This window comes from Bubalus kerabau, chromosome 7 (genome assembly GCF_029407905.1).
Source record: "Bubalus kerabau isolate K-KA32 ecotype Philippines breed swamp buffalo chromosome 7, PCC_UOA_SB_1v2, whole genome shotgun sequence".
Classification (NCBI taxonomy): domain Eukaryota; kingdom Metazoa; phylum Chordata; class Mammalia; order Artiodactyla; family Bovidae; genus Bubalus; species Bubalus kerabau.
Window position 1 is genome coordinate 70,526,769 of NC_073630.1, and position 12,596 is coordinate 70,539,364.

The following is a 12,596-nucleotide window of genomic DNA, read 5'->3' on the forward strand; positions in this document are numbered from 1 at the left end:
ATCAAAATGAATCCACCACAGGTATACATGAATTTAAAAATAAAACTAACAAATAAAGCACTATTTAGAATAAACACCAGTAAAAGTATAAAAATAAACCAGTCATAAAATTTTAAAGTCATTTGATCATCTATAAGAATTCAAACTTATAAAACAAACTCAATAATTGGTGTCAGACTGTAAGTATATTTTTGAGCATAAGTACATACCTCTTTCAGAATCTATAGTAGACCAAGTATTTCCTTCTAGCTATTTTATCTCAAAAAAAAAAATCCCATTTCTTTTTTGATACGTTGGATGAAAACTTTGGGGACAGTTATATTTTTCTTTTTTAAGAGACAGAGACTCAGTATTTTCTTGACAGCAACTTATTTAGTTGTTTAGAAAGTGTTTCCTGTTTGTCTTTGCCTTCTTTCAGTTCATCAGTGTAGAGATTACTAGTTTTAATTGTAATATGCCATTTTTTATTCCACTGGTTCAGAAAGTCTGGGAGCCAAGGTAGAATTTATTTTTCTAATAGGATCCTTGCTATGTCAATTGCTCTATTCTCTCTTATCTCAAGATCATAGGTATATAGAAAGTGTGTGCATGCTGTTCAGTTGCTGAGTTGTGTCTGACTCTTTTTCAACCCATGGACAGTAGCCCACCAGGCTCCTTTGTCCATGGGATCATCCCGGCAAGAATACTGGAGTGGGTTGCCATTTCCTCCTGCAGGGGATCTTCCCGATTCAGGGATCAAAACTGTGTCTCTTGCACTGGCAGGTGGATTCTTTACCACTGAGCCACCTGGGAAGCCCACAGAAAGTGTACCTTTATTCAATTCAAAATTTTAAGGCAGACTATGATACTGGGTATGCTACAATATAAAATAACTCAAATTTCAGGGCTTAAAAAAATTCACTTAACAGTATTACATCAACAAAAAAAAATGAGCATTTTAGAACCCAAAATAGTGACAGAATAGCTCAATATAAAAATGTGGAAATGCAGTCAGCCACTAAAGGGATGGGGAGGACCTTTAGGATAGCTGGTGCCTAAGGACCAAGTACCTTCAGGACCCTCCATCTCTCATCTCCACTTCCATCAGTGAGAAGGAGGGAGAAGAGATGGGAGGGTGGTTTTAGTGACCTCCAAGTGACTTTTCCACAAGCCAGGGGACAGGCTGTCTGCAGCTCTAAACTCAAATCCGTTCATCTTTGTGACCAAAAAGGAGTCTTTTTGCCAATGTCTACTTAAATCTTATTGAAGGACTTGATCACAAAACCAATCACTGTTGCCCAAGAGTGAGGTTCTTTGATTCATCCAGCTTGAGTGAGGTATCACCTACCCTTCTACCAATCACTGAAGTAAAGAAAAGTGGATCATGTCTAAAGATGGCAGCTCCCTTTTGGATCCCAAGGATCAAATGGGAACTGAAGTAAGTCCCCAAAATGAAGGGATGCAGGTCCCCAAGGAAGGGAGGAATGCAGAGAAGCAGCACAACAAAAGTCTGCTACAAGTGACTTCACTTGAAATTTTTAGTTCAAAAGATTATTATGCCTCAGAGTCAAGATCTACATGTTAGTTTGTTAGCTTTTGGAAGACATAGGAAGGGTACACAATTGGGTAGAAATTAGACTTGTGTTCATGAATGAAATAATGGATTAATACTCAGTATTAAGTAAACTTGCTTTACTCAGTGCTGAAGGAATATCACCCTAACAGAATTTAAACAAATGACATAGTCAGATGGACAAGGATTAAAACTGATAATTAATAAGGCTAATATGTTAGAATGGAAATGGAGGCAGCACATTGGTGTTATATCAGATAGAGTGGCCCTCTCAAGGAGCTATTTTACATACTTTAATGAGAGGAACAAATTACAAATATGTGAAAAAAAATAGTTTCTGATACCAGTAGATGCTTTGAAGAAGACAGTGGAAGCAAATAGAAAGTACCTTGGTGACCGTGAAAGCTGCTCCAATGAGGGTTGTCAAGACCTTTGTAAGCAGTTGATATTCAAGCTGAGACATGATTGATGAGATGGATGTGATCCTATTAAGGTCTAGAGACCAGCTTTCTGAACAAAGTAACAGTGAAGCCGAGGCGTCTGGGATGGGAATAAGTTTATAGCACTGGAATATCAGTAATAAGGTCAATGCGTCTAAAGTTTAGCAGACAAATGCAAAGTGCTAGAAGATAGGTCAGAGAGGGAGGCAGCTTCCAGATTATGCCTTGTAAGCCAAAGTAAGACATTGGATTTTGATTCCAAACTGTACAAATTAAAGGAAAAGACCAGTGGGTTTGGCATTTAGATAATATCATTGCTATAAACTCTGTCTTGGGAGTAAAAAGCAAGCCAGATTGCAGTAGGTTTCAAAGGCAACATGGAGAAGTCAAGTCATCACCGGGAGTCTCTGGTACAGTTCCAAAAGGCACAGGCTGCCATATAAGGACTTTTAACAGAGATAACACAGGTCTTTCTGGTCAATTTCTGATGGATTCTCAAGATGTAAATCATGTTCTTATCTACCTAGGACCCATTCATATTCATGCCCAACAGCAATATGTAATGATGACTAGAGAATCTGATGCCCCCAAAGGCTTTAAAGAGATTGCTTATTCCCCATTCCAAGACCTTCTTGCTCACAAGTAGCCCTGTATTTTTGGTGGAAAGGTGTGTTTTGACAGTACTTAATTCTGGAGAACTCATGGAAACCATCTTTGATTTTACAAATCCTGATGTGAGCCCATTTTTAATGATGAACATTTTTTTACCACAAAATGGAAAGTAACAGAGTAAATAAAAATGTGATTAACCCAGGATCTTACATAGTTTATAGTTAATAATGGCAAATTTCCCTATACCATTGAGAGGTTTCTATTTCATTTCATAAATTATTCATTAGCCCAAATGAGACAGTTTGAGATTCAGTTTGCTAACCAATAATCTGAATTCTTGGCATAGCTTACTGATAGTGATCATGTGGACATGTTCTTAGGACAACTGGTAGGCTCACCTTGCTCTTGCTTATTAAAGCTTCATACCTAGTGGTCTCATTTGTTGTTGTTCAGTCACTCAGTTGTATCTGACTCTTTGCAACCCAATGGACTGCAGCATGCCAGCCTTCCCTATCCTTCACTATCTTTCAGAGTTTGCTCAGATGCATGTCCATTGAGTCGATAATGCCATCCAACCATCTCATCCTCTGTCACCCACTTCTCCTCCTCTCCTCAATCTTTCCCAGCATCAGGGTCTTTTTCAATGAGTCAGTTCTTTGAGTCAGGTGCCCAAAGTACTGGAGCTTCAACTTCAGCACCAGTCCTTCCAATGAATATTCAGGGTTGATTTCTTTTAGGATTGACTGGTTTGATCTCCTTGCTGTCCAAGGGATTCTCAAGAATTTCTCCAGTCTCAAAGTTTGAAAGCATCAATTCTTCAGCACCCAGTTTTCTCCATGGTCCATCTCTCACATCATACATGATTAATGGAAAAACAATAACTTTTACTATATGGACCTTTGTTTACAAAGTGATGTTTCTGCTTTTTAATAGGTTGTCTAGGTGGGTCATAGCTTTTCTTCCAAGGAACAAGTGTCTTTTAATTTCATGGCTGCAGTCACCATCTGCAGCAATTTTGGAGCCCAAGAAAATAAAGTCTGTCACTATTTCCATCGTTTGCCCATGTATTTGCCATGAAGTGATGGGACCAGATGCCATGATTTTCCTTTTTTAATGGTGAGTGTTAAGCCAGCTTTTTCACTTTCCTCTTTCACCTTCATCAAGAGGTTCTTTAGTTCCTCTTTGCTTTCTGCTGGAAGGGTGATGTCATCTGTATACTTGAGGTTACTGATTTTTCTCCTGGCAATCTTGACTCCAGCTTGTGCTTCAACCAGCCTGGCATTTCACAAGATGTATTCTGCATATTAAATATGCAGGATGACAACATACAGCCTTGATGTACTCCTTTCCTAATTTTGAACCAGTCCGTTGTTCCATGTCCAGTTCTAACTGTTGCTTCTTGACCAGAATACAGGTTTCTCAGGAGGCAAGTAAGGTGGTCTGGTATTCCCATCTCCTTAAGAATTTTCCACAGTTTGTTGCGATCCACACAAAGGCTTTAGCGTAGTCAATGAACCAGAGGTAAATGTTTTTCTGGAATTCCTTTGCTTTTTCTATGGTCCAACAGATGTTGGCAATTTGATCTCTGGTTCCTCTGACTTTTATAAATCCAGCTTGTATCCCTGGAAGTTCTTGGTTCATACACTGCTGAAGCCTAGCTTGAAGGATTTTGAGCATTACCTTGCTAGCATGTGAAATCAGCACAATTGTGCAGCTGCTTGAACATTGCTTGGCATTGTCTTTCTTTGGTATTGGAATGAAAACTGACCTTTTCCATTCCTAAGGGCACTGCTGAGTTTTCCAAATTTGCTGGCAAATTGAGTGTAGCACTTTAACAGCATCATCTCATGGAAGATTCTTCTCATGGAAGAACTTAAAAAATATTTCCTCTTCCTTTAGGATGCAGCAACTTTTCTGGCAAATTTTTCTTCTTGCTCACCCCAGTACAACATATTTCAGAGAATTTTACACTTATACATTGGACTTTATGATTTTATTCAGCCAGACAGTCATATAACCAGCAGCTTCTTGGGAATGTGTTAAGAATTTTTTCCCCACGCCCAAACCACATATCTGCCAGAGAAGTTACGAAGCTACATGTAAAAGAAAACAGCGTTTTGTGGATTTGCTTCACCTGATTTCTACTTAGAATAAACCAAGCATGTACTTATTACTATGTGACTTTTCAAAATGTGAGAAACATTTGGATCATGGTCCTGCATGATGAATTTCCACCACCATTACCACCTCCTCACTGCTATTTACTTAAAAATCCTACAATGATAAGATCGCTAGGTGACCTTTTTATTTTTTTTAAAAGCCAAATAAGTTTGGACTATTTTCCTCAACTGGTAGGGCTGCTATAAACTAGCTCATCTCTCTTTCCTGAAATTCATATCCTTATACATGCTCTTTCATGATAAGATCACTAGGTAATTAAGACTTGCCACATAACTCCCATACAAAGCAATACTAAATGAGGTTTATGTTTGAGAAGCTGGGTGACCATATCAATCATGGCATGTTTACTGAAGAACTGGGTGCCTCATCAGATCTACTCCTCATATCAAAGAGGTCTTTTGCCCTTAGTTGGACTTACATCCTAGCTCTGTATTTTTCTGTAACCTAGCAAGTTCCTTGACTTTTCTTATCATCAGTTTCTTCATTATGTAAAGTAGAAATAACAATACTACTTGTCTTATAATAATGTAGATAAATTGAGATAATACATATCAAGTACTCAGAACAGCCTGGCATATAAGTAAGGTTGGTCATTATTATTCTGTGTAACCTATTCTGGAAAATAAATGAAGAATCAAAAAATGTGAATGATATATATCATTGTAGAATTAAGAGAGCTATCATGTTGTATTGATTTTTTTTTGAAGTTATTTTTTACCTTTTTTTTAAATTTTATTTTATTTTTAAACTTTACAAACTTGTATTAGTTATGCCAAATATCATAATGAATCTGCCACAGGTATACATGTGTTCCCCATCCTGAACCCTCCTCCCTCCTCCCTCCCCATACCATCCCTCTGGGTTGTCCCAGTGCACTAGCCCCAAGCATCCAGTATCGTGCATCGAACCTGGACTGGCAACTCGTTTCATACATGATATTTTACATGTTTCAATGCCATTCTCCCAAATCTTCCCACCCTCTCCCTCTCCCACAGAGTCCATAAGACTGTTCTATTTTTAAGTAACCACAGGAAATTTAGGGACAAAAGAAGTCAAGGGGATGAGAAAGGCTTCATAGAAGTTATGACGCTTGAGCAAGGCCCTGAAGAATTTGAATAGGAAATGTAAAAACAATCATCTGTGGACCCAGAGGCAGCAGCAGGAAGGAATGTGCCTATAAAGCACAGATAAAAGACCAGTCTGGAAAGAGAAGAAGAATGTAAAAGGATATGAATTTGAAGAAAAAGAGATGATCTAGCTTATAGCAGGCCTACCAGATGAGGAAAACAATCTAAACTTATTTGGTTTAAAAAAAATGGAAAGAAAGAGGACTTTTGACAGAAAATAATTTATTTCTGTCTCTCAAGAGTCCCTTGGACTGCAGGATCAAGCCAGTCAATCCTAAAGGAAATCAGTCCTGAATATTCATTGGAAGGACTGATGCTGAAGCCGAAACTCTAATACTTTGGCCACCTGATGTGACGAACTGACTCATTTGAAAAGCCTCTGATGCTGGAAAAGATTGAAGGCAGGAGAAGGGAACAAAGGAGGAGATGGTTGGATGGCATCACCAATGCAATGGACATAAGCTTGAGCAAATTCCGGAAGATAGTGAAGGACAGGGAAGCCTGGCAGGCTGTAGTCCATGGGGTTGCAAAGAGTCAGACATGACTGAGCAACTGAACTGAGCTGAAGGCCCATTTCCTCAATCTTAGATGGCCATCTTGTTGTGTCATCACATGATGGAAGGCTGGAGGGAACTCTCTGAGATCTCTTATATAAGGGCACTAATTCCATTCTTGAAGCCTCCACCCTCATGTACTAATCACCTCCCAAAGCCCCACCTTTTATCACTATCACATTGGGGTTAGGATTTCACTTATGAATTTAGAGTGGACATAAACATTCAGTCTATAGCAATTGGACATGATGTTTGTACTATAGCAGGTAGGCCTTTAATAGAATTCAGTCATGGAATAGTGAGAGCTTTCAGGGAAACAGAGGCACCAAAGATTTCCTAATGCTATGTCCCTCACCACGCACTGCCCATGTTTCTTTGCTTCTCTTTTTGGCAAAATTGCTCAAAAAAGTTCTATACTTACTGTCTTTTGTTTCTCTTTTCTTATCATACTATCTCTCAGGCTTTTGCTCCCTTGCTCTATTGAAACTGCTCATGTCAATGACATGCATGTTGCTGACTAATAGTCATTTTCAGTCCTTATTTTACTTCTCAACAGCATTTGATAGAACTGACCATCACTTCTTCCTTTATAGACTTTCCTCACTCAGTTTTCAGGATATAACATACTCCCACCCCACTGGTAATTCTTTCTCATCTCCTTTAGCTTGCTACTTCTCTTCTCTGATCCTCTTAATGTGAGGGTTCAGCTCTTGGTCTTCTTATCTTCTCTCTATACATTCCCTCTCTTGGCCACCCAGATCAAAAAATGAACAATATCATTTTTAAATACACTGAATACTCACAATCAAAGATATGAAAAAGTGTTGGTAAGGAGATGGAGAAATTTGAACTCGTCTGCATTGTTGGTGGAGTATAAGATGGTGTGGCCCCTTTGGAAAACAGTTTTGTAGTTATTCAAAAGTTACACATAGTGTAACTTGACCCAATAATTCTAGTCTTAAGATATATACCCAAGGGAATTGAAAACATATGTTCACACAAAAACTTATACATAACTGTTCATGATAACATCATTCATAAGAGCCAAAAAGTTTAAACAACCAAAACGGCCATCAGCTGATGAATGGATAATCAAAAGGTGGTTCTATCTACTCAATAGACTACTATTCAGCCATAAACAGGATTGACGAACTGATACTACATACAACATGGATGAATCTTAAGAGCATTATGCTATGCTGAAGAAGCTAGACAAAAAAAGCATATATTGCATGATTCTATATGTGAAATGTATACAATAGGCAAGTCCATAGATACAGGAAGTAAATCAGTATTTTTCAGGGGCTGAGGAGAAGAAATGGGGAATGACTGCTATTGAAAATGGGGCTTCTATTTTGATGAAAATACTCTGTAACTGGTGATGATGGTTACAATAACCTTGTGAAGATACTAAAAACAACTGAATTGTACACTTAAACTGTGAATTTTATGGTATCTAAATTATATCTTAATTTTTAAAAAACTACAAGGCTTTGAGCTTCCTTTTCATAGTTTACATGTACAGGACCAGCATTCTGTGCTAGATTTATTACTACAGATGACTGGATCTGTCTTTGAGGTTTATGGAAGTCAATCAATAAGGAAACCATCCTGGATTAAAGAGTTCATACATGATAAATGAATTCTGAAGTTAGAAACTTTGTCCTGAGAATACACGTTAGGAAAAATTATGATGTAAATCTTATATCAGGGGCTATTAGGTAATACAATAGATGCTGTCTTTGCAGTTTTGCCTAAGACACAGAAACATTCTTTGGAAGGATGTTTCTTCTACTGACCAACTCTAAAGGATTAGGGCATAAAATCAAATTGCAACTAACTCTATAAAGTAATTTTTGCCAAAATAGTATAGCCTATTTCCAGATGATCTAACTTTTATAAAGATAAGCTGATGAGGCCAAGAGACACAAAGAATCACATTTCTTTAGACCAACTTCCCCAAATACCAGATGTCTCAACTGAACATTTGGCAAGCATTAGGAGGCAGTCTAAATTCTGATTTGTATTGCTGATTAAATAAATGTCCATATGTTTTTGATACTGGATACGCAGGTAGCAAAGTCAATATACTGTCATGAGAATTTAGGGGCTTGATTTATACCCTTATCCAATCAAAGAGCCATCGTACTTCCAGCTGGGGTGAACTCCAGAGATACCTACAGATGGAGGTAAAATGTCTTTCAGCTTCAGAAGAGAACTCTGAGTCCTCTCATTTGGACAAGCACTTAGTTGAGAGTCTAGCATTTCTGCTGTTAGACATGGAAAGCATAATTTTGGTCTGAGAAAACTCTAGGTGCAGGTGTTTTTAATCAACTGCTTCTATCATGAAAGCATTTCAATAGAATCCCTGCAAAACATGTCACTTGGTATAGATCCGCATTTTTAACAAACTAGCTCCAAAATATACCCCCTCGAGATGAATGATCTATTTGGATTTAAGGTATGTTTGTTTTGGATACTATACTACAGTGCTTTTCTCTATAAATGTTTACTGAATGAGTGATTTAATGAATCTATATTATATTATCAAGGTAATATTAGAGTTGAATATTTTTCTTATACAATTTTAATAGGAATGCCAAGCTATAAGTAAAGCTTTCTCAGATGACAAAAAGATTTTCCTTTTAAAAACTGATTATTCACTGATATGTCTTCCCCATTATGGTATAAGCTCTTTGATGATGTTATTCACCTTTGCATCCTCCACACAATGCCTACTCCTGTGCAAGGTCCATAAGCAGATGCTCAGAAAACAATAGGAGAAAGATATGGAATAGAACTAGTTGGGATTATTTTTTACACTTCAAGATTTGGATGCACACTCTGTTCAGCAGTACCAAGGCAGGTCCACAGAGTGGCTACTCCACCCCAGAAGCTAAAGGAGGACAGCTCTTTCCTCTCTCCTCTCTCTGACAGCTGGAGTATAGGTCAGTGACTAGTCACGGCCAAAGACACCTTAGTAGTAGGGACTTTGGATCTGGAGGGAATGACTCAAAGATGCAGGATTACTTAAGTGTTAATTTGAAATACCAGTGGGAGAACTGTGAGTTTGCAACACAGCAACTGGTCTCCAAGCATAGTGGTAACCACAGCTTCCTAAGTATCCTAGTCCCATTGTAAGAATTTGGCCTTGTCCTGCCAATGATCTTTATTCCTGCCCCAGCCTGACTTTCTAGATATCTGTCAATTCATGAGCCACCCATGTAAACTGAAGAGTAAATTCAAAGGCAATCCAAAAGTATATTAAAAAAGAAACCTAATATTAACTTTTGTACTCACGTCCTTGGAAGATGAATCACTTCTTATCCATTAACTCAGGCATATAACAATTATGGTTTTTCAACTATACTGCTCTCTCTCAAATTTTCCTAGCCCTTCTATGAAATACAGTTATCTTTTAAAAAATCCAAATGTCTATCTAGATTTTAAATATCCAAGATATTGTAAAAATTTTCCCACTATGTTAAAGAAATGAAACAATGGAGTAAAGAGATTTTTTAAACTCCTATATACACACAATAGCCAAAACCAGAAACCACTAAAATGAATCCTTCATCAATGGATCAATGGATTTAAAATAAGGGGCTTCAATGGTGGCTCAGTGGTCAAGAATCTGCCTGCCAATGCAAGAGACACTGCTTCTATCCCTGGTCCAGGATGATCCCACATGCTGTGGAGCAAATAAGCCCATGCATCACAACTACTGAGCCTGTGCTCTAGACCTTGGAGCTGCATACGCTGAGCCCACATGCTGCAACTACTGAAGTCCACGTGCCCTAGAGCCCATACTCTGCAACAAGAGAAACCACTGCAAGGAGAAGCCTGCACACAGCAACTAAAGAGTAGCCCCCACTTGCCACAGCTAGAGAAGGTCCATGCAGCAACAAAGACGCAGCACAACCAACAATAAAACTAGATAAAGCAATTTTTAAAATATGGTGTATCCATACAATGGAATATTATTCAGCCATAAACAGAAATAAAGCACTGATACATGGATGCATGAAAACATTATGCTTAGTGAAAGAAGTCAGATAATGATGATGTTTCCACAACATTATGAATACACTAAATGCCACTGAATTGTACACTTTAAAATGGTTAAAACGGTGAGTTTTATGACCTGTGTTTTTTCCACAATAGGAAATTTAAATTCAATATCCCCCAAATTAGGAGAAATATAAAGCAGAATATTTTAAAAATGATTCCTTCTGTTTACAACAGAACAGAGCGGCTTGTCAAGAGAATTTTCTGGTTTTAAAATCTTTGTAGTTCCAACTTTCCCTTCGAACTCTCAGTGGACTTGTGTCATTATGTAATCAGGTTTCCGTATTAAGAAATTACCTTGTGTCTGGCGAGAGGAAAGTAAAGCTCTTCCAAAAGGCATTTAATTTATCTCTGATCACAATCACAAGTCCTTTCATTTAGACACAATGAGGAAGTTGTGAAAATGTACAGTTTAATGGATCTTGACAAATATAATTTTTCCACTCTGGCAAAGTTTAAAGCTCTCTTATTACAACAGTTACTCAATTTTCCAAAGACGTAGGACTTCACATGGGAAAAATAGGCTGAAGATGCTAGTATTTACATAATTCTTCAAACTGGGGTAACAAGAATGTGCTGCAGGTTGCTACCCCATAATTGGATGGCTCATTATTGTAAAATATTTCAAGTTTGCTCAGTGGAATACTGGGAAATGACATTAACTCAGTCTTTTACTCTAGAATTTTATAACTTTTTATTTCTATCATTTCTACATTTCCCCCAAACCTCACATTCATCATCAGTAAAAGAAAAAAATATGTGTGTTTATTTATATGTTTAATTGTATAAACACACACACACTAACACATATATTCTAAGACCTTTCAATTATTGTTTTCCAATCCCAACAGAACTAGAAAAGAAAGCCTTACACACCAAGAATCCCACTTTCAAAGTATTGATTTCAGTGTGTGTGTATCAAAGCCAGAGTGACTGTCTTTTCATTCTAACAAGCAAAAATGGTGAACTCTTTCCTGATTTACATTTTCTACAATACATAGGGTAAACTGAAATACCAGCAACTTCATGTTCTATTTCTCAACTTATTGAAAAATGTGTGTTGCTTAAAAATGCATTTTCAATACTCTCTTGGGGGAAAATTGCAAGATTTCCCCATCAGATTCCTCGGAAGAAACCATCTTAATGCTTTTATAAATAATAAAAGAATTTCATTTCAGAAGTCCTTAAAATACAATCATTTCATTTACTTTTAGAGGCTTTATTAAAGTAGGTTTTCAACCCATACTCTTCAGAGCAGGTGCCGGTAATTAAAAACAGCCCTCTCACCTGATCCATTTCCTGTGCTTTTTGGGTGTGAGAGCACTAACTCACCCTGAATTCATAAGGAAGACATTATTGCCAAGTCCCATGAAGCCCTCTGAGAAATTCATCAGGGCTACAAACTACTGACCTTACCCTAAACCCATCTGCTTGCAGGCCAGCTGACTCAGGGTCTCCTGCCAGCCATCCGCACACACGTGGTGTTCCGTGGCAGATCTGTGAGCCATCAGGAACGAGGAGTTCACGTTTGCAGAGAGGGTCACTGAGTGGGGAAAAAAAGGAGGGGCACTCTAATTTAAAACATCTCTTCTCATGAAACCACATGATAACATGGCTTTATTTTACTGGCAGACATTTATTTTTATTTCTTTTAGCTAAAGACTATTTGGTGAATTCTTCCGCTCTGCAAACCATAGTGATCACCACGTGGCAGAGGACTAGAAAATGAGTTAGACGTGTTGTCTGCCCTCCAAGAACTAGAGACTCAGGGAAATAGACAGGCAATTCTCAACTTTTTATTATGAGTTAGAAGATGGCCAGAGGCAGTCCCATTCCCAGGAGTTCATCCAATGATTTGCATAAGAAGGAGCTAGTTGTAACGTCAAATTGTTTCCTTTCAAGAAGGTCTTTGAGAATGTAAATGTGTGAGTGACGTTAATTTGGGATTAATGTGGCATATGGGCTAATTCTTCTTTTATAAAAGAGAATCCTCTGTACTTCATACACCACAGATCATTTATGGAAACATTGCACAATTAATGACAATACATTTCATAATTAT

General features: G+C 37.8%; 1 protein-coding gene across 4 annotated transcripts in view; it reads right to left on the minus strand.

Moving 5' to 3' along the window:
- The window catches only part of CORIN (corin, serine peptidase), a 268,724-nt gene that overhangs the window by 42,326 nt on the left and 213,802 nt on the right, over positions 1 to 12,596 (minus strand). For all 4 annotated transcript variants that reach the window (XM_055588487.1, XM_055588485.1, XM_055588484.1 and 1 more), the window contains one exon: positions 11,951 to 12,077. In XM_055588487.1, the coding sequence (XP_055444462.1) occupies positions 11,951 to 12,077 (127 nt within the window). The remainder of the gene's footprint in view (positions 1 to 11,950; positions 12,078 to 12,596) is intronic.